Source organism: Oryzias latipes, chromosome 5 (assembly GCF_002234675.1).
Source record: "Oryzias latipes chromosome 5, ASM223467v1".
NCBI lineage: Eukaryota > Metazoa > Chordata > Actinopteri > Beloniformes > Adrianichthyidae > Oryzias > Oryzias latipes.
Window position 1 is genome coordinate 28,064,499 of NC_019863.2, and position 22,047 is coordinate 28,086,545.

The 22,047-nt window shown below is 41.5% G+C and overlaps 1 protein-coding gene across 3 annotated transcripts in view; it reads right to left on the reverse strand.

Annotated features, from left to right (window-relative positions):
• Window positions 1-638: 638 nt before the first annotated feature.
• srgap2 (SLIT-ROBO Rho GTPase activating protein 2) overlaps window positions 639-22,047 on the reverse strand; it is a 65,617-nt gene continuing 44,208 nt past the window's right edge. For 2 of the 3 annotated variants that reach the window (XM_023955231.1, XM_023955233.1), the window contains 20 exons: window positions 17,985-18,047; window positions 15,766-15,981; window positions 15,278-15,406; window positions 13,999-14,220; window positions 13,807-13,908; window positions 13,507-13,704; window positions 13,343-13,427; window positions 12,868-12,895; window positions 12,608-12,638; window positions 11,918-11,978; window positions 11,688-11,765; window positions 11,461-11,595; window positions 11,278-11,383; window positions 7,212-7,436; window positions 6,547-6,626; window positions 5,166-5,364; window positions 3,983-4,090; window positions 3,671-3,887; window positions 3,388-3,498; window positions 639-3,308 (listed from right to left, as the gene is read on the reverse strand). In XM_023955231.1, the coding sequence (XP_023810999.1) occupies window positions 2,754-3,308; window positions 3,388-3,498; window positions 3,671-3,887; window positions 3,983-4,090; window positions 5,166-5,364; window positions 6,547-6,626; window positions 7,212-7,436; window positions 11,278-11,383; window positions 11,461-11,595; window positions 11,688-11,765; window positions 11,918-11,978; window positions 12,608-12,638; window positions 12,868-12,895; window positions 13,343-13,427; window positions 13,507-13,704; window positions 13,807-13,908; window positions 13,999-14,220; window positions 15,278-15,406; window positions 15,766-15,981; window positions 17,985-18,047 (2,949 nt within the window). In that variant the 3' untranslated portion in view covers window positions 639-2,753. The remainder of the gene's footprint in view (window positions 3,309-3,387; window positions 3,499-3,670; window positions 3,888-3,982; window positions 4,091-5,165; window positions 5,365-6,546; window positions 6,627-7,211; window positions 7,437-11,277; window positions 11,384-11,460; window positions 11,596-11,687; window positions 11,766-11,917; window positions 11,979-12,607; window positions 12,639-12,867; window positions 12,896-13,342; window positions 13,428-13,506; window positions 13,705-13,806; window positions 13,909-13,998; window positions 14,221-15,277; window positions 15,407-15,765; window positions 15,982-17,984; window positions 18,048-22,047) is intronic. The other variant, XM_023955232.1, reaches the window with a different exon arrangement.

The window sequence follows — 22,047 nt, forward strand, 5'->3', positions numbered from 1 at the left end:
CCACAAGCTCCCTCCTCTGCTTCATTTTGACGCATCCACTTGTAGACGACTAGCTCCATGTAGGTCTTTGTTTTCCTCGTCTGTGGAAATTGTGGTAAATTAGGAGCCGACAAAACAAAAGGTCATTTGAAAAAGATGTTTTTTTTGTGACGGAGAAAATCTGCTGATTGGGGACAATAGCGGCCGGCTCCACTCCATTCTGATGCTTTCAATTGTAGACATCTAGATCCATGTACGTCTTTTTCTCGTCTGAGCTGGAATCTGGTTAAAAACTCTACGGCTGGATTGCTCCAACGTTGCACGCCATTTTTGATGCACCGGTTATGTTAGGTTGGAGGTGTGAGGGGCCGTGAAAAACGATGTCCTAGAAAATGAAACAGGCTTTTATAACTGAAAGAACCACTGGTTCGCTTAATTGAGTCACGGCATCTGGACTTAAAATCTTTTTTTTAAATGTTTCACCACTCATCCACAAGGCTTCATCAGTATGAGTGATGCTGGGCTCAAGCCCCATATTTTAAGCCCAAATTCAAGACGTCACCCAGACAAATGAGAATCTTCACCAACTTAAGTGAATTCTGTTTCTGTGTGTACATCTGTGTTTTCCCCAGAGTTCGTGGTCCAAAGCAGATCCAAAATCTTTATAGCAAGGCGTGTTTATTAAAAAACAGATTTACTACAAGAACTACACATAGAATTATATAAGGCCTATTTGATTAAGCTACTATTGCTATTACTGTACAATATTGTACCAAAAAAGTGTACCTCTGTAATGTACAACATTGTATATACACAGTACATCTGAACACGGAACTCTCCAGTAATACAGAGACAACTATAAATAGATCTGACATTATAGTCTTTTTTTTTTTCTTTTTTCCTTTTTTAGTTCTGCTCTTTCAAATAGACACACACACACAAAAAATGCATACTTAACAATAGTCAACATGTCATCCTCACACAGTTAGTCCACATGCAAGCCCAGTTGTTCAAGTGCACAATGATTGAGTCGAGATATAGGAGAAGGTTCCGGCTTCTTCTGACAGCAAAACTGGAACCCGCTCACCAACCACCCACATGCAAGTCTATTTGTGTGCCTCGAACGCAGCACACGAGCTCCCTCCAGTTGTGGTGATGAGGTAACACAAATACACCAGGTATGCACAAAAGCTATACAGAGATTAGAAAAGAAAAAGACCAAATAACTCACAGCTCTTTACAGAAATACAGAGTCTGCTGTGTTTTTCCAAGAAAAAAAGACACCTTGTTCAGTTTAACCTGAATGGCATGAGACCAGTTTTTAAAATCAGTGTTGGCATTTTGGATATTTGAATTTATCATTAGATGCAAGTTGTGTCTTTCTACCCCCAAAACTTGATGGAACGAACAGCTACTCCCTAAGTTTATTTATTTTTTTGGTTTTTAAACTCAACGCATGAAGCTGCGGTTCTGAGAAGACCCTCATGGCTCCTGGACTTCCTGTTTGCTTTCGAGCACCATGAGTTCGAGCACATTTTAGTCCTGGGGTAAGACATCCACCATACAGATCGGTTACTGGAAGAAAAAAAAACAAAAACTGGCAGTTTTGAAAAACGAAATCCAAGAAGGCAAAAAAAAACAAACAAATGAGGTGGTTGGTTGTGCGTTTTATCTACACAGGAGAAGATCCTCAGGTGCACGCTTCCAGTTATTCTCATGATTGTTAAATATACAGTATTTTAACTGTCAATGGCGAAGAACATTTTTGTAGTGTTGCTGTGTCTGACTTCTTTTCCAGCTGCTGCTAATGCAAAGTGGTGCTGCTGGGCATGACTCCAGCATGCAAGGAAAACCTGCAAGGCGTTTTAGCTGCCACAAAACACCACACACACATTGAAGGGAAAAAACGTGCACGTGTGTATATGATCCCATAACAACAACAAAAAATGCCGGAACCCCCAATAAACATTAAAGCTGCAGGAGAAAAGCAGCATAATGCCACAACCGCCAGCTCTCACTGTTTTATTGCTATAATATAACTGGAACATCTGTTCCCACGTTAGTAACATGTTATTTTTTTTTTAGCTACAAGAAAAAGCAACTTAAGAAAAATACTAACAAATAAAAGGCTGGAACAAGAGTTCAAATAATGCTCCAAGTCACACAACTCACATTTGGGTTTGGATCCATTTTTCTTTTCTCCCAACATCCCAGAAATTCACACCAAACACCGGTTTGTCACTTTTAAAGCAGCAACTCTGAGTGTTTCATTTCTAAGAGAAAAAAAAAGAAAAAGAGCTATGCCATTCACAGTTTTATTTCCCCCCCGCTGAAGTCTAACGCGACTATTGGTTCTGAGAAAAACGAAGGAAACGACAATCCCTGTAATTTCTTCTACACAAAAATTCAAACAGTGCTTTTTGCTTCAGATCTTTGTGTTCATTTCTAACCATCACAAGTTCCAGTATGGAAATTCTAGGTGCTGCACATCTGTCGGTCCCCACCCTGAAGGTTTGTTTTCTTGTGAAAGAAAAAAAACAAAGTTTGGGAAGTTTGCTCTGATAAAACAGACCTGTAGTAAAGCAGAGCTGCCAGACGGGGGCAGCATCTTGGCACAAAAGAGAAAATCTTCCAAATTTATCTGGACTCAAAGATGTGATTGATGGATTTGGGGTCCAAATAGGCCAGCTTTGGTACCAAATTAAAAAAAAAAATGTTTGTAAGACTATGAAGAGACTTTTAGGATAAAATGTAAAGATTCATATTTTGGGGATTTAAGCCGAGCAGGATTTGTCATTAGATTGGGGTGGAGGTGGGGGTGGTGGGGTGTGTGGAAGAGAGTGTGTGTGGCTGGCGGGGGAAGTCGGCAACACGGGGGGGAAGGTGGAGGTCGGGGAGCCCATGGCCGGACTGCTGCTCCCTCCTGGGCTCTTTGGGAAAACCACAGGCTTGGGTCTGGTCGCTGGGGGGCGCGGCTCCCTGAAGGAGGGCACGGATGAGGAGAGCGAGGAGGAGGACAGGGAGGGGGACGTGGCTGAGGGCAGGGGGCTCCGCGGCTGGCTCTTGTTGGGGCGGAAGGAGGAGGGCACGTCGCTGGCCGAGGAGGCGCTCCTCTGAAGCGGATGGACGTGGGAGGAGCACCCCTCGTTGTCCCGCAGCAGGCGGGAGTGGAGGGGACTGGAGGGCTCAGATGCCCCACCCCCACCACCACAGCCCATGCCCTTTAGCTGCTCCAGCGTGTCAAGGACCACGTCGGGTGCGTGCGTGTGCTTTGCGGCGCTTTGCCTCTCCAGCTTGCTGAGTTCAGTCAGGGCAGCGTCCTGCATGTCCTGCGACACACGAGGCAGACATGAAGAACCGAAAACGCACAGAAACGGTGCAGCAGCTGCAAACCGCTGCCAGCTTTACCTGCGAGCTGTGCTCCACCTGGGTGAAAACCTCGGGGTCCAGCGGCCTGTGGTTGCTGAAGCTCTTGGAGCGTCCTGCAGGAGTTGTCTTCCTCAGCTGTGGGCTCTCCACCTAAATCATCAAAAGGTCTTCAATGAACACTCCAGTCAAATATGATGATGACACTTCATTTGCTTTAATAAGAAACATGAAGACATGATAATAAAAATATATAAGAAGTAATCCGAGTGAGAAGAAGTAAAAGCCTTAAATCAATGATCAATTATTTTATGAACCTAAGTACCTTTGTTTTGAGGGAGGAGTGGCGAGTGACAGAGTTGAGGATGTTGTGAGTGCTGATTGGTCGCTTGTCTCCTGCATCTTTTGCTGGAGCCCCACCCACAGAAAGAGAGGGCGTCCTTGCTCCTCCTGCCCCACTGCCGCTGGTTCCGGCGCTCGGACAGTCCGTCTCCGAGCGGATGGTTCTCCTGATGTTTCCAGGCTCGGCCCGTTTCCTCAACCTGAATGAGACCCAATGGTTTTTCCTTTCTTTTCTGAACGGGATTACTTCAGTTTGTCTCTTGAAAATAGCCAAATATTTAACAAAGAAACCCACTTGTTCACGTTGGCCAGGTAGACGTCAGCCACGCTGCCTCGAGTAGACACCCTCTCCTCCAGCTGGCCGTCCACTTCAGATTTTGGACTTCCTCTTCCCAAATCCGACCTGGGATAAATAGACATGAGTCTCAAAAATTTGAATGGGGGTAAGGTTGCCATGGTAATGTCTCACTGTAACCAAAATAAGATAAAAACTGAATTTAGCAGCAATTTAGTACTTAATATGTGATGACTCAAGATGCAACAGAGGAAGGAGAACCTACACTCTTATTTTAATATGTCATATTTTTTAAAGCATTAAAGACCCAATCTAATGAAAATTGTGTTTTTGACATGTTCCTGCGGCATTTTTATGATACCGGAGGGCATATATCAATATTTAATATATTTTCCTATATTTAATATAGTTTTTGTCCATTCAAATTGTGGTGAGCTCCAATATTGCTCGGCAATTTTGTTGCACCGCTAATGTTAGGTTGGGGTTGTGAGGTGTTAGCTAGCGAGAGAGCGCGTGAACAGAGAGCTGTCAGTTATATGTGACGGGAAGAGGGGCGGGGTTGCTTCTTGCCAATGGCCCGCCCACAACTCACCTGTGAATTTTTAATGAACTGCTGCAGCTCTGCAGAAACTATGTCTTAGACAACTTGAAATTAATTCATTAACTAATAATTAAAATACCACTGGGTACCCTTTAACAAAAGACAATTAGAGATGCTCTTTAAGAGAATAAAGTGCAGTAAAAAGTAAAACCTGCATTGTCTTATAGTTAAAGAACATATTTAACAGTTATTTACACAGAAACGTGTCTTTTAGTAAAAGCAGTTTTCTCCCTTCAGCTGTTAAACACATCAGAACCAGCAGCAATCAATAAATTAATGAATGTTAGCATTTACAATGTGATTGCAGTTACAAGTTTGTAATAAAAAGTTGTCTTCTTACAAAAAAAGTCTTTTCTACTGAAGTTGAGCCTAAATCGAGCTGATTCTAATGGGACAGGAAGTTGGTATAACAGCTTTAAGTTCTACATGATGGGGATTTCCAAGACTTTTTTTTTTTGGTCACAATTCCTCTCTGACCTAAAGCTACTCCCACTGTGAGACAAATGCTGGAGCGGCAAACAAATAACAACATCAACAGAGCCACAGAGAAAGGAGGAAACAGACGCGTGAAGGAAATCTCACGTTTCTTGGATCACGATGTACTGATGCGGCACCAGGCCGTCCACGCCGTTGTGCCGCCCCTCCCACCAGTCGCTGGAGGCCCGTCCGTACAGAAACAGAGAAGCCCCCTTTTTGAAAGACAGCTCCCGGCTGGAGCGGCCAGTGTAGTCAAACTTGGCGATGGCTTCAACGGGCTCAGACTCTGAAACACGGAAGGAGCCTGAGATTCAGAGGACGGTATGGAGATGGAGAGGCAGAGAGGAAAATGAGAGAAAAACAGAGGGTTAAGCCAGGTTAGTTAGCTGGTTAGTGCTGCTGCTTTTCAAGAAAAGTTTGTTAAAAGTGTTTAAAGGTTAATAGCAGGATGAGGTTTTAAATCAGGAACAGGAAGTACACTAGAATTATGGGGTAAGAAATACAGAACAGCTGTTACAAATTAGCAATATTTTTCATTTGGTTAACAGTTCTAGGCTTTATAGTTTTTTTGTTCAAGTTCCAAATTAAATTTTTTCTTTTTTAAATTTTCTATATTTCTCTCATATTTTTTTTACAATTTTTCTTCTCCAAATGCAATATTTTTATGTTTCAAATGTGTAATTTTGAGTTGAAAACTTTTTTTTCCTTTCAAATTTACTATGTCAAAGTTTTAAATGTGCAACCTTTTTCTTTTCTTTTTTCACTTTAATCTGATCCTGATCTGATCCCATAGAGCGGCGGGGGGGGGGGGGGGGGGGGGGGGGGGGGGGGGGGGGGGGGGGGTCTGCAACCTGAGGCTCCAGAGCCTCTTTTATCCCTCCATTGTGGCTCTTTGGGTTTAAAAACATAAATAGTAGGTTTGTAGTTTTTTTTGTTGATAAAAGGTTAAGTTTACCATCTATCTATCTATCTATCTATCTATCTATCTATCTATCTATCTATCTATCTATCTATCTATCTATCTATCTATCTATCTATCTATCTATCTATCTATCTATCTATCTATCTATCTATCTATCTATCTATCTATCTATCTATCTATCTATCTATCTATCTATTTGTAATGATAGAAAACGCCATGTTTGGCTTTTATTTGCATTTTTAATTCAAGTTAATCTGCAGCAGCAAGAGGATCTTTTCTTGACACAGGGTGGATTTTATTTTGAAAGGGACTTGATTGTGTTGCCGTTAAAAGTAAAAGAAGTTAAAATTGTTATTTGTAGAAAATATAACCCTCTTACAAATCAGTTATTGCAAATATCTAAAAGTCAGATGCTATAAAAGAATGAACTGATGGCCACAAATATAAACAAAGTGTATTTTTGACTTTGTGGCTCTTGCTGAGTTTTGGTTAGTAAGAACCTGAACAAAATGACTCTGTTAGCGTTAAAGCTTGCAGACCCCTGCCTAAGGGGGATATACCCACCGTCTTCGCTGGTGGGGCCGACAGAAACAGTGTCTGGTGCCGGTTCTTTCACAGGGGGGGGCTCACAGTGAGGACTGTCACTGCAAAGGAGAAAGACTCGGATCAGATTCACATGGAATGTTAGTTACAGCCTCAGATTAACCCTTTGCAGACACACACCTAGTGAATAACACTGTTTTAACTTCAACATAAAACTCTCTGGGGTGAAAAACCACTCACTGAAGATTGAAGTTAAAAATAACTGTCAGAGAAGACTGGGGTCCATGTTCAGGTTTCAGAAGGTTCTTTCCCTGACAATGCCGCGGTTTCAAAATTCTTTTCAAAAGGTTGGACTTTCTGTTTTCCTGAAATTATAGGTTGCAAAACGTTTGACAAAAGAGACAGAGTCCCGTGTCTAAACGTTCTTCAGGACCGACGCTCAGCCGCTTCAGGGACCACGCTACTGCGCTGAAGCTCAATAATCATAATAATTAGTGCTAAGGTTCAGGATTATAAAGACATAGCTAGTTAGTCATTGGACGGTTCATGCTGTGCTCCGGCGGTGCTTTAATCCCCTGTTTGATGGAAGGTAAGCTGATCCTCGTGGCCCCATGGGCCCAAAAGAAGCAGACAGGTTTAGACAACGCCTCCCTCCCCTTCTCAAATCCCTCGGTGAACATTCTCACCAGAAGTCCTCTCCCGTTCCAGGGATGGTGTAGATGGGGCCCTGCAGGTCTGGTGGCCCCGGAAATATGGTGTCGTGGTGGATGATGATGGTCTTGATGAGTTCGTTGACGTGCGCCTGGCAGGACACCTGATCATGGCCCTCAGGGACAGACATCAGGGTGGGACCAAAACAGATAGCCAAGTTGTAGGGGTCCATCATGTTTTCCTCGCTGTACTGAGACAGACTGAATGCACAGAAGAAGAAGAAAAGACATCTTAGGACATGATGTCACCCTTCTCCTGAAAACATGTCATCCAAACAGGTTTGATTGTACCCACAAACAAGCACAACATGTCATTTATGGCCCAAGCATCGTCATTAGTCATCAAGTTGGGATGGCATTCAGAGTCTGGATCAGAGGCTGTAGGAGGTGCGGCAGCAAACTCCAACCAGGCCTGTGATGACGGGGACACTGTCTGTTTGAAAAGCCTGCTCTTATAAAAATAGCCTTTTTGTTTTTTTAAACAAGTTCTTGCAGTGTTTTTCTGATGATGAAGAACACACTGTACACAAAGAAAATGAAGATTAAAACTGTGTTTTTGAGTATTTTTTTTCCAGGTGAATCAGGAGCAGTTGAAAAAATGCAGTTTGTAAAAGCTTGTAGTTGCTACGAACAAACTACAACCGACGGGCCACATGCTCCTTGTTTTGCTCCATTCCGATGCATAGACGGCTGGGTAGCTCCACTATTGCTCACCCTTTTGTTGCACCACTAATGTTAGGTTGGGGGTGTGAGGGGCTGTAAGTTAGGAGACAGTGTAAACAAAGGGATGATGGGAAATGAGGGAAGCCTTCTACGCACCAAGGGTCCAGCCTGTAACTCAGGCAGATTTCTGACGAACACCTGCTGCTGTGCAGAATGCGACATAGCTTTTTGATTTTCCCTAAAAATGGCATAATCATGTTCAAAGATTATGAGGACCCCCCTTAAAAACGAGATGACACATCTCAAGGGGCGTATCCTACAAACAAATAAATGTGAAAGACCACTGGGAACACTTTAAAAGATGATTGGAGTGGGACTTTAAGGAGTTTAAAAGATGGAGAAGCGAGGAAGCCGCCCAGACTCCTCTGCTTACCCAGGAGTCTCGCGTGTCACCTTCCCATCCATCCCTTTGTGTTCTTTACAGGAGGGTTTGTCACAGTTTCAAGGATTGAATGGACGCAATGGAATGTGCACCTGTATAAGAGTGTGTGCTCACACGCTGCACCGTATAATCAAGCCCACATAAAAAACATGCGTGAGACATCAAAGACTTTGCACTTATGGGGTTTGTGGCTGACGCAAGACCCCCTAAAAAACACAGAACGAAAAATAAACCTGACTTGAAGGCTCAAAAAGCGAATCACTCTTCAATAATAAAAAGGTATTTTTACCCTCAAAATCAGTAGCTTCAACATGGATGAATTAGAATCAGCACAGACTTGACATGAAGGGTTAAGACTATAATTAAAGCTAGTTTTTTTTTTTTTTATTAGTTGCATATTTTGCAGATTTGGCTTCCGCCACAGGCGATTTGAGCCGCAAAAGGTCAAAGGATGTTTAGAGCGGAGCTGAGAGAGTCAAAGGAAATGCGATGTTTATGAAAAACAACGAGTGCATGGAGTCAGCAGCTAGCTGCTCTTAAATGTAATTAAAACACAGACGAATGCATTTCAGTATGTCTTTTTCTTTTTGGATCTTAGAGTGATTGTTGAAACACCATTTCTATTGCAGAAGTCCTAAAGCAGGGCAGCCTTTTATGATAAGGAGACATACTCATCGGTGCAGCACAGAATCCTGCGAAAGCAGATGAAGAGAAGAAACCAGTCCAGCATCCAGGCCCATCTAGGTTTCAGATGAACTTGCTTGAACCAACCACTAAACCATTTTAAGTTCAAGTTTATCCACTTTTCTCTAGAAAAATTAAACAGTTTGAAGAGGCTATTTTAGTACTTTATTGAAAGTAAAAACAAGTACTGTATTTATCATAGAGATAAAACAAATTACATTACTTTGGAAGAACAAGTTTCATCTTTAGGGATCTTTAAGGACTTTATGTTAGAACCATCAACTGTATATGAGAAATGGACTGAGTGACCCCTCCCCCTTTGCATTCTAAACAGGAAGAACCAGGAAGCTGGTTCCAAGAAACCGAAATCCCATAGACTTCTATTAAGAAATAAACATCATTTATTCTGTCATTCCGTTTTTTCAGAAAAAACATTCTTGCTCTGCTACCATATTCTAAACACCCACTCCAATAAAAATCACGTTTTTAACATGTTCTTGTGGCATTTTTCTGATGATGGAGACATATATGAAGCAAATTAAGCTTAAAACTGCATTTCTGAGTATTTCATTATTCAAATTGTTGTGAATCAGGAGCAAAAATGCCGCTTGAAAATGATCATATTTGTTAAATAGAAAATACATTGGGTGGGGAACATCCTCCCTGCATCCGCTCCACTCTGATGCATCCACTTTTAGACAAATAGATCCCTATTCGCGTTTGTTTTCCTTGTCTGAGCTGCTATCTGGCTCTAAACTGTATGGCTGGATAGCTTAATATTGCTCGCCACTTTCGCTGCACTGCTGATGTTAGGTTGGGGACTACTGCCGTTCTGCAGAAACTATGTCATTGAAAACAACACCGTTTTTTTTTATAAGAAAAACCGCTGAGGACGTTTTTACAATAGATCAACAGATGAATTAAATTCAATTCAATTTTATTTGTATAGCCCAAAATCACAACAGTCGTCTCGATGGGCTTCGAAGTGAAACATGAACTCAAAAGGATCATGAATACAAAGAGTTCAATAGGAAAATACCAAATTGAACTAACAAACTGACTAAGCTATACTGGAATCCCTGCCCTTAGAGCCCCCTTCGCGGTAAGGAAAAACTCCTAAAAAACCGGATGATTGAAGTGGGTCTTTAACATGTTCCTGTCATTACTAATTTTTTCAAGATATTATTTCCGTAGAGCAAGTTATTCAAGGTATAAACTGAAATCAGATGCCTTAATAAACGTTTGATTGACATTTTTTGTGTAGCCTGCCTTAAAGTAGTAGGGGTGTGGACTTTCAACAAGCTCATCCCTGATTGGTGAGAGTGGTTGCCAAAGACACGATGACTCAGACTGACTCGGACCAATCAATGGTTACTGATGACGTCTGGTTACAACATGGCAGCGTCCGGATCGTGAAAAAATGGTGACTGAATTGACTTAATTTGGTTGGAGCTGTAAGTAAGCAATTTTCTGTGGGGGACATTTAAACTCCAGTTCTGAGATACAGTCAATGCTTCAAACCCAACATGTATTTTAATGTTCCCCTTGATTAATCATTATTATACCATGGTCCGGTTGAATACTCGATTCTGATTGTCTGCTGGGTATGCATTAAAACCTGATAACCGCACGGGGAAAAAAGAAGTTCCGGTCAGCTAGCTTAAATGTTTTGTACCACTGCGCCGGCTTCTTTAAAACAACCTTTTGCTTCATCATCTGGACAAAAACAAGCGGTAAGAGGGGAACTTTCTCTCTGAACTGATGCTTTATTCAACCCATCGGGATGATCAGCATATCCATATCACAGAATCTTGACTGCAGCGGTGGTGCTGCACGACGCGGACGGTTCAGGCTTCCGTGGCGTGCGTTAAAAAGTAATAACCGCACACTTCGAAGGCCATTAACCCTTACTTATCAGGCAGCTCCAAACCTTAAATTACCAGTCAAACTGACTGGTGTCTTACCTGTGGTTTATGCTAAAAACAACATTTCTTTATGAAGTAATGGTGGTTGAAAATACAGGCTTTTACACATCTGTCGTGGTCAAATCTGAGGTGTTGAACTTGCGTTAACATTTGTTAACAGACATTTTTGCCAAGAATTTAGCTCTCAGCTTTAGAAATCTGTTTAGTTTATGACAACCCTGTAGTGTTTGGTTATGTTTTTGGTTTTCAGAGCTTAAATGTTTGGTTACGAGGTGGCTTTCATCCACCTTGTGACTGAACGTTGTTCTCAGAGTGCGCTGCTACTCACTGGTTGAGGAAGGCAAACAGGTATCTCATGATGACGAGGGTTTTACTTGGCAGTGATTGCAGAACTTTTTTAATATGGACCGCTCTCTCCTGGAGGCTCTCCATTGCTGGCAATAACAAAAACATCCCACATTAGAGAACAAAACCAGAGTATAGAACCATCAGAAGGACCGGGGATCCTTACAGACGCAGGATATAAGATCATGGAAGACTTCTCTTGGGAACAGGGCATGATCCAGTCCTCTGAAGTACAGCTTCAGAACGCCAGCAATAGAATCTAGATCGAGGTCTTTCTGTTCCTCTGCAAGCGGGTCTTCACCTGCATCCAGAAGAGATGGAGAGGCATGAAGGGAACAGTGGAAGAACCTGGTTGTGTTTATAACAATGCTTCCTGCAGGAGTGAGGCACTACCTCTCTCAAAGGCGTTCTTGATGTCATTAACCTCCACCTGAGAGCCCGACACTCTGAAGATCCCCTCGTGCTGCAAACCTGTGCAGGAGCACATGCATCATTTGCTTTTGCAAAATGTCTCCAGATCTCCCCGACCAACGACCAATCAAATGTGACACAGAAATGCAGCCAATGAGAGCGTGGAAAAGGCTGATGGTAAACCTATCACCTCGCTAGAAACATTTCCTCACCATGGCGACTGATGAAGCGGATGCAGCTCTCAACCATGAGAGGAATGGCTTCACCTGAGTCCTAAAACAACAGAAAAACAGCACTTTTGAAATGATGAGACACCGATAAAAAAAACAGTAACACGAACACACTCATTGATTTCTGTGCATGCATCAGTGCACACATTCCAGAGAAATGGGCATCAAACAGGGGGAAGAGATTTAGGGTGCAGCACCCAGCTGTTGCTAGGAGACTGCACCTTTTCCTTTGTTTGTTCTGTGGTTCCAAAAAATACCAGAATGTTAGAATATGAGGTATAAATATACACCTTTTATTTTAATGAACTTGTATTTGGTTTGTTGAACTTACTACATGAACAATAAAAGACTATTTCAGAAAGTAAAAAAAAAAATCTAAGCAAAAATAATAATAATACTAATAATAACAACAGGCCTACCCACAAGGGGGAGCCACAAACATGAGATTCATAACTGGAGAAGTTGCTTCATAATTTTGATAAATTATATTTAAAAAAAATAAAAAAGCTTTTCTGGGCTACTTTTATTTATTTCATAATAAAAAGGGACAAAAATTATATGAAAAGGTAACCTCCTGAATAAATATAAAAACAAGAAAGATGAAATGAAGATCAAGCTGCAATGCCTCTGACACGACAAACATCCTCCACAAAAACAAACGCAGATAATTACCTGCTTCCGTACGGTTGAGTTTCTCCTGCCACTATGCGGGGAGGAAAAGGGGAAAGAAAGAGCGACACGCTGTCATTATGTTTCCACACGTCTATTTTTAAACATCACTCTTCTATATTTGTGCTCACAAACATGTTTGCACAGGTTGAGATTATGTATAAATGGAGGACAATGGTTCCTCTCACTGCCAAAAGCATCAAGTTTTTAAAGAGTGAAACAGTTTACAGCAGTGCATGAGAGTGTTGTTGGACCACACCCACCTGGCAAGGCAACAGTCAGTTTTCTGACCTGGAGGAGGGGAGAAGGAAGACGTTTATGAGCGGAAAAAGACCCAAGCATAATAGAAACTCCACACAAGGAAATGGGTCCAGATGAAACCAGGAAACAAGCGCTCCACTTGAGCAGACGACTCTGAGGCTTTTTCCTGTCGGGTTGTGGAAACACATTTGACCAGGAGGACCCCCCCCCCCCCCCCCCCCCCCCCCCCCGACTTAAAAAACAGCTGCATCCACATATGGAGGTCCCTGTGACCTACCCTTCCAGATGTACAGATTGGGTTTATTGTCCAGATTTTAGTCATTCCGCCTCATTAATTACCCCAAATGCACAGAATCTCTCTGATTCACCTTAAGGTATGAGATGTTTGCGTGACCCCCACCCGGACTACTGAGGCTGGGGGTGGGCTGGCCTCATGCTTTCCCACATATGCAGCCAATAGGTATGAAGGACACTCACTTTCTCCCAGGGTCTTCTCAATCAGGTCATGCTCGGCCTCCAGCTTGGTGATCAGGCTCCGACCATCCAGAAACTCCTTCAGCTTCTGCAGAACCAACAGACACATGCGCTGGAGTCACTGCTGCTCCCGTTACACCAAGTCTAGAGAAGCCCGTGGTACTGACGGTGAAGTAAAACTGCTCCGTCTCCTGCTGGTTGGCTCGCCGCTTGGCCAGGCTGGGTTTGCTCAAATATGATTCGCTGAAGGTGGACTTGACAGACTCCATGCTGTTGCTGTGGTGAAAGCACTCGGAGACGTCAAAGTCCTCCACGGTCACCATGTCTTGGATGGTGGACAGAGTGGCCTCCATTGTTTTTTTCACCTTTTGGGCCGTGAAGGGGGGAAAACAGGATGTGAAACAAAGCAGGCAGTAGCCGAGGGTTTGAGTCTGAAGAACGCACAACTGACACGACAAAACACAGACCTCCTCGTTCTCGATCTTCAGAGTGGAGAGCCGCGGCTGCAGCTGCTGACACCTCTGGTTCAGCTCAACATCCAGAGGCTGCTGTGCACACATCACCCCCATCTGCAAAAACACGTGCAGAGCACATGGACGCGTCGTAACGCTGGAATTGCAGGAACACCATTTAGACAAAAGCCCAAACAGGAAGTGTACCGTGTCTCCCATGTGGGACTGGAAATCAAAGCGAGCTGGTGGACAGAAAATGTTATTGTAGGTCTCCATCACTTTCTGTTTGTCCCCGTTGGCCTCCAGACTCTCAGCTGCTCCTTCCAGAGCCTCCAAGCCAGAGTGTTTGGACGACTCCACATTCTGCTCTGCAGATAAGTAGGTCCTCAGCGCCCGCTGCAGGCTGTTATGGTAGCCCAGGTCACAGCACTGCCACACAAACACAGGCTTACAAACATGAACTCTGCCTTTTCACTAGGACAAAACGTGGAGAAAAGATCCTCCAGTTTCTGCAGATTTAAAGCCAGGAAGAATAAAACATGGTCTTAATGCCACGGCTCAGAGCAACAACAACATCAGTCTGTTTGGTACTACATTTTTTCCTTATATACCTCGTAATATAAACAGTTCTTGGGGGCAATTTTCATGAATAAAATTATAAATTCTTGGCTAACTAAAAAATCTTTACCTGTAAAAATGCAAAAAATGGTTTCAAAAGAAAAGCAATGGATGAAATAGATGAATCAATATTGCATTTTTTAAGTAACTATTTGGATTTGGAATTGCTTTATTTCCAGCAATCAAACCATTAAAACTAAAGAAGACCAACAACAAAAATATAAATCTATACACATATCAAATTTAGGACAATTAGTCATGGATTGATTGAAAAATATATATACATATATCCACATGCACATACAAATAACTCAATTACCTTTAATCATTAATAGACAAATAGCACAGATTTAAACTCATTTAAACCATTAAATATTAGGTTTGTCCAAAGAACAATTAAGTTACACTTTACACTCCCACCCCTATTAAGCTTTACTTAACTTTATATTCTCTATCTTTACGTAATTATCATTATTGGATTCTTCTGATCAGTTATATAAATATTTTTTAAATATATTGCTTATTGTTCATGTCTGCTGCCAAAAAACAAAAAAACAATCAACAATAGCATCACAAGTGCAGATCAGATATTGATTGATCAGTACTTCATCCGAAGCCCTTTACAAACCACGAATGCCATTGTGCAACATGATCTGTTTGTGATGCTTCTTGTTTTTATTACTAGTTTTATTAGTAATGCATTAAAAATGACCAGCTTCATGCACGCATTCCTGTATTTTTGTCACAAACGGTGCTTTAGATCGAACATGCTGGGCAGCTTTTGTAGAGGCACAACAGACAGAGGCAGACACTGACTCAGCATTTCCTGAGCTTATATAGCAGAGCAACACCACAGCTTTGCACTCACGTCGATGATGTCGGAGAGGTCATGGATGTAATATTTGAAGACATAGCTGTTGGTGGCCTCAAGCGCTATGAGGTACTCGTTCCTGGCCTTGATGGCCTTGAGTTTGTTCTCCGTGTACTTGGCTTGTCTCTGATGAGAGAGGGAGATAGCAGAAATCGAGAGGAGAACCGATTAACAAGGAAAGAGGTAAAGGAGACGGGATGACAGAGACGGTGGGGAGAGGAAGAGGGATAATAGGTGTTAAAGTGGAGCGCCTCAGTATTGATTCGGGGAGGAAAGAGGTGTGGAAGTGTGTTGCAGTGACAGGCTCCATCTGGAGCAGACAAGGTTAGCAATAAGCCAGACATGCACTAATGAATCATTCATGAGACGTACACAAACACACAATCACACACACAGGAGTTTGTGACAACAGGTGGAGCACTGAGGAAAAGCTTTAATGTCTCCCCCTCATGCCCTCGACCCCACCCCCGCCTGGTTAACCTCACCTTCCCCTTCATCTTCTCGATTTTTTTGACGCTGGAGCGTCGAACGGGTTTCTCGTCAGTCTTGATGCTGGCCAGCGTGTCGGGGGAACGCGGCGTTTGGCGGTCCTCCTGCCGACTGGAGCGGCCCATCTGCTTCTCCTCCTGCTTCTCCGCCTCCTTCAGCTTGGACTCTGCGTTGATGCTGTCAGTGTTGTATATGTGATACGTCTTCATCACCTGTGAATCCAATTAAAGTTGGTTGATGAACGCGATGCTTTCAAGTTCTCCAAATGATGCTTTCCATCCACAAGTTTAAAGAGCTTTTTTTTCACGTTGAGTGGTTCTGTTTTTAGCAGCCTCTCTTGGGGAATTCAAAACAGGGTTTTGTTCCAGTTGTCCTAAGGAAATCTGGTCTTGATCTACAGGCCTTAGAATTCACAGGCTTGTTTCCAAACTGACTTTTCTCTTCAGATTTATGGGATACATCGTTTACGATAATTTAGAGGCATTTTTGAGGTAGAGATTTTCTATTCTCGTTTTAAACCTTACAGAATAAAGCATCTGCTTCTTTTCATGTTTTAACTGGCCTTTTAGTCTACCTGACTCAGGTGTTTGAGTCCTTCTTGACTGCTGTCTGATGTTTTTGTTTAAAACAGGCGGTGAGATTTAGGAAAACTGCATCACAGGGTACAGAAAAATCCTGTCAGTCTCGGTGACTTTTGTTTCTGTTGTTCAGGGTTCAACAGCCCCCCCCCCCCCCCCCCCCCAATTTAAGAAGAAGAGACAGATGATGGTGACCTATAGTGACTCCACTTACTGTTTCTTTATGGATGTTGGTTAACAAAAATCACCTCTCATTAATTTGAGATGGCTTACACTTATACCAGCTGAAGAGATACGTTTTAAGGTAAAATCATTGACTGTATATGAGAACTGGAGCGAGTGAGGGTGATTAGGAATGAAACAAATAACTTTCCCCACGATTTGGTTCAAACCTTGATTTTAAGATTACACAAATGTACCAAATGTGAGTATATTTTTGTACATTTTTAAAACTTTTTACAAAATGCTAATAAAATACTCATTTGTGTGCACAAATTACTAATTCATGGCCACAAATTCTTAATCTGAGGGAACAATTTATCTTTTGAATGTCATGTATGGGACTCCATATAAATGACCTCCAAATAAACATTAAAAAGCCTTTTTGGTTTTTCTTTTATATTCAAATCCCTGTTCAAAAGTCACACTAACTTTTTAACAATTACAAAATTGACCAATTTAAAGGTTCCCATGTTGTTTTACTTTTTAAACCTATTTAATTCAATCATTTTTTGTTGTTGTCTTGTATTCCTTTATAATTAGTTTTACCCACAAAGGGTTCTGGTTGTAAAGTCATTTATAGTTAAAGACAGGCTGGATTAGACGTGTTTTTTTCCTGCTGTGGCTGTTTTCTTACTTTTAGCTCACAAACCGCACAACACACAGGGCAGAAGTCATATAATGTGTCTCTGCTACACAACAATGCTGCGCTGGGGGCACCGCATGGATTTATCATACAGGATTAAACGCATGAATTGAGGTCTGTCTGCAGTGTCAGCGATTTTCCAGTGACCACCACCAGAGCTGCCGCTGGTCAGACCCTCGAACAGGGCTGCAGACAAACGTGCCGCTCCATCTGTGAGCATACATGTGAGATCTATTTCTACGCCTCCCTATAGACCCTAATTACAGCATAAGACTGGCTTTTATGAGTCTGGCTCAGCTAAAGCCGTATCCACACTTTTGGCAGTAATGATGAAAAACCAAAAGCCTTTGATGCCAGAAACAATGTGAGAAGAGGAACAGGAGAACGATTCACTGGATCTAACGTTAGGCACGACCGATTACTTTTGCAGAACCAGGGGATTTTCCGATTGGACCTGAATCCTGGTGTGTTTTTTTTAGTTCTGCTGCAGTATTAAGACATCCTATGATGAGTTGATTGAAAAATGAGTCGGAGTGAAGCAAGAGGCCAAATTCCAGGAAAAAACTTCACATTACTTAATAAACATAAGGGAAGCGGCCTGCTGTGACTAAATCAGAGTTAAACCACACTGGCTCTTGGTCACATGTTCATGCAGCCTGAAAAAAATCATTTTCTTCAGGCACAAATAGGATTTCTAACCTCAAATGTTCAGCGTTTTATGGAAATACAAAGTTCTGGATTTTGTGACTTTATCAACAGGAGTTCTGCTCACCCCATAAAGCTCATTAAGGACTTTGATCAGGTCCTCTTGCAGCTGGGTTCCAATCTCTTTGCTCTGAGGAGAGAAAACGAGCAGATTTATTTCAACTCTTGGACCATCAGGATCAAATTATTAATGCTTTAGTCACAACTGCCCTTATGGGTGGTTGCGGGCTGTCTGTGGATGGAAAATAGGCAAACCTGTGTGGGTCACGCAGATAGTTTAAGGTCCTTGACCATTTGGTGAGCCCGCAAAGCAAAAATGTGAATCCTCATTTTTTCCATGGGCATGCAGCAGGCGACAGGTCACTTAAACATTATGTAAGGCTAAAAATATGGTTGAAGTAGGTGAGATGCAGGCAGAACTTGCATTCCCACATGTCCTCCTTCTCTGTTGTTGCTCTAACCGCAAATTCAATCTGTATCCAGTTCCAGCGCGATGATCTCCTCCATCATAAAAGGAGACTAAATGATCTCCTTGCCTCCGCATGAAAAGGCCTCTAATCCAGATAAATGAGTATTAGTGATGGACTTGATGACAGACAGTGGAAAGTCTACAGACGACAGCAGGGACAGGAAGAGGACAAAAGAGGCAGACAAAGAAGCCAGATAAGGGAGCAGTAAAAGATAAAACAGTAAGAAAGCTGGGAGGATGGAGAGTAACACAGACGCTGCTTTTTTCTTGACTGAACTGCCGGGGGCCTTTAGTGACTGATTACAAATCAGATCAGAGGAATCCTCACTGATACATCTAGGCTCATAAACAAACAAAAGCATTCATACTTTAGCATCAATATGCTGGGATTCTCCCAAGACTTCACAAAGAAACCATTCAATACTGGCTCAAATAAAGAGACATAAGTCAGACTGATCCATCTAAACAGAACAACACAGACTTGCCTTTTACAGGTTAGACACTCGTGTTATTCGCTCTCTGGCCACAGGATGAAGGAAAATACCTTCCTGAAGACAAACACCCGCTGCAGATTTGCATGCACTGCTGCATGTGTGTCACAGTTATGAGCTGGTTGTAATGAAATGAGGTTCTGAATGCATAGATGATAAATGTGAATCACAAACATGAATGTAAAGTCTGTGATACAGCAGAGGCCATTCAGAGACTTGTACTTTAATGGAACATAATCAGGTGTGACCAAAAACACTAATGTTCATGTCTTTTCAAAAAGATTGGATTTTAAATAAAATAATCAATGTATAATGGAACTTTGCTTGTCAGGTTCGATTCCTCAAATCTATTTAACAATGTTAATATAAAGTGATGTTTATATTTTCTTTTACGTACAAAAGATTTCAGTTAGTTATGAATATTCAAATTGAAACATTTTCTAAACCTACAATTAAGAGTCATCAATTAACCTGTGAAGAATGTTTTTGGACAGTGGGAGGATGCTGGATTTGAACCAGGGCCTCTGTCGCTGCTAACCACTACACCACCGTGCAGCCTAGCTACAGTTCTAACTTTGTTAAATTTCCATCGCTAGTTTAGTAAAATTTGTTATACCAACAAAAAACTAAAGAAAAAAAAAAGGTATTTAGTTGAAGTGAACTGAATTATGAACTTGTCAATCAAAGCGATTAGGCAGTGAAACCCAGAGAACTGACAGGTGATGAGGAGGATGGAAAAAAGAGCAAGAGGAAGATGTCTAATAAATAGGATGCAAATTGAGGGCAGTTTAAATAGATTGTCCCATTCAACCTAAAGCAACAGTACTGCTATTTCACGTCTGAAGCCCAGAAAACCCATTTTTCAAATATATATCTATATCCTTTTCAAGGCCTGTGAGTTGTGTTTACTTGTACACAGAATGCAAAAACAGAACATTCTCACAAGGAAATCCAATAACTCCTTAAAGATTATAGGCCTTTAAACATCTAATCTTACCCAAATACAAAACCATTTACCCACATAGCAAACACAAAAACCCATCAACAGGACTTACTTCCATTCAGAAACAAATCAGAAATGTATTAATACCTCACAAAATGATTTTGTCAACGTAAAACATCTTTTTTTAATAACATACAGTGTTCTTCTTCTGTTTGTTAAACAACCCAATCCAACCGAGTAAGCAAAATGATTGGATGCTGTCCACTTTGTTACCATGGAGACTGCATCTTGGTTCTTAAACTTGAATTGTTGTGTTGGCCTTTGACTGAACTCCTTGCTTGTTTTGTTTTTGTAATAATAAGAACAAGAACAAGAATAAGAATAAGAATAAGAATCAGAATAAGAATAAGAATAAGAATAAGAATAATAATAAGAATAAGAATAAGAATAAGAATTATTATTATTATTATAATTATAATAATAATAAAAAAGCACTTTTCAAAATCAAGGTTACAAAGTGCTGTACAGGTAACATAAGACAAAAGACCAGGATTAAAAACAGTATGAAAGGTGTTTGACAGTACGACAAAATAAAACACAACACACACTCAAAACAGCGATAGCGGTTAAAATCAATCAAATCACTAAAATCCATATTATCATAAGTTTAAATTTAAGAACCCGTAAAATCATTAAAAGCACGCCTATAAAGTTAAGTTTTTAAAAGAGATAACATACTGTGAACCCACTGAATCATTTACAATCTAGTTGTTATGGATTTCTTTGGAACACTCAAAAGGTTTCTTAAATTGGTTTTTAACTCTTCGTGTTTGCTTTCTCTGCCAACACACATCTGGAGTCTTCTTGAGGAAAAGAGCATCCACAGGAAGGTCCCAGTGAGGTGAAGCAGCCTTAATATGGAAACAATCAGATTCACGTGTTTGCTGGTTATACTTTCCAAAATCATACACACGAGCATTACAAAATAAAAGAGGGAGTTAAGTTTGAAGGACAGTTAGAATGCAGTAAAATAAACAAAATTACAAAAGCAAATTTCAACTATAAGGAGACGTTTCCGCTGCATGTTGACCATGTCTCCTCTTGTAAGTGAAGGGGTGGTGAGATTAAGCACTACACCATGGAAAATGGAAAGTGAAAAACAAAACCTGCAGTAAAAAAGACCACAAAAGTAACAGGATATCCAGGCTGCACAGTACACTTTCATCAAAAGGCAGTGTTGGGTAACAGTTGGTCTCGCTAAGCTGTGCTCTATTTACCATCCATGGATGTCGACCCTTGGACTTCTCGTTTTACCTCTGGATACCACATCTCGCTCGAAAAAGGCCCCCGCATAAACATGTCATCCCTTACCTATCCTGATCTGAGGTCCACAGGCTATTCATTGTTGTTTGTGGTCTTTGGATGAGCAACGCTTCAACATTTTACAAACTATACATGTCTCCACAAAAATATCAGAGAGAAGTGTTGCCTTTGATGTGTTGAAGTCTCTGCCTGCTTATGTTAATGACCGAAAATTGTATAAAAAAACAAACAGATTATAATTAAGGCATTGAAATGTTTCCTGCATGAAGGTGGTTTATGGGCCAGAAAGAGGGAAAGGAACCAACAGTCACAAGCATGTAAAAAAAAAAAAGCGGGGATCAATACCAATGAGGATACCAGCTCATTAGTTTGCTTGAGGTCATTCCAAGTAATGAGACAGTAAACACTGTTCAAAGACAGTCTGTCAGACTGGAAATAAGCAGCAATGGATCTCCATGCAGGCTCTGCATCTACATATCCAGCTATTTTCTGTAGCTGTGATCAATCTGTTCTTGGTTCCAAGAGGTGCAAACATTTATGCCTTCAAGATTTTCTGTTTTAATTTTCAAACTGAACAAGTCTTTACATGAATCCGGTTTATCGGCTGAGAATTAAGCAGTTTATGTGTTTTATGTAAATAGTCAATGGTGATTGGTTTACATACTTGTATAGCGCTTTTCTACCTTCCTCGAAGGCCCAAGGAGCTTTACAGTCACAGTCTCATTCATCCATTCACACACACTTTCACACACCGATGGCAGCTGTGCTGCCGAACACGGCGCCAACCTACCACCAGAGGCACGGTGGGCTTCAGTGTCTTACCCTGCGGGCAAGGCGGGAATCAAACCTGCAATTTTCCGATCAGAGGTCGACCGTTGACTTTTCCTGCATGTACCAGCGATGT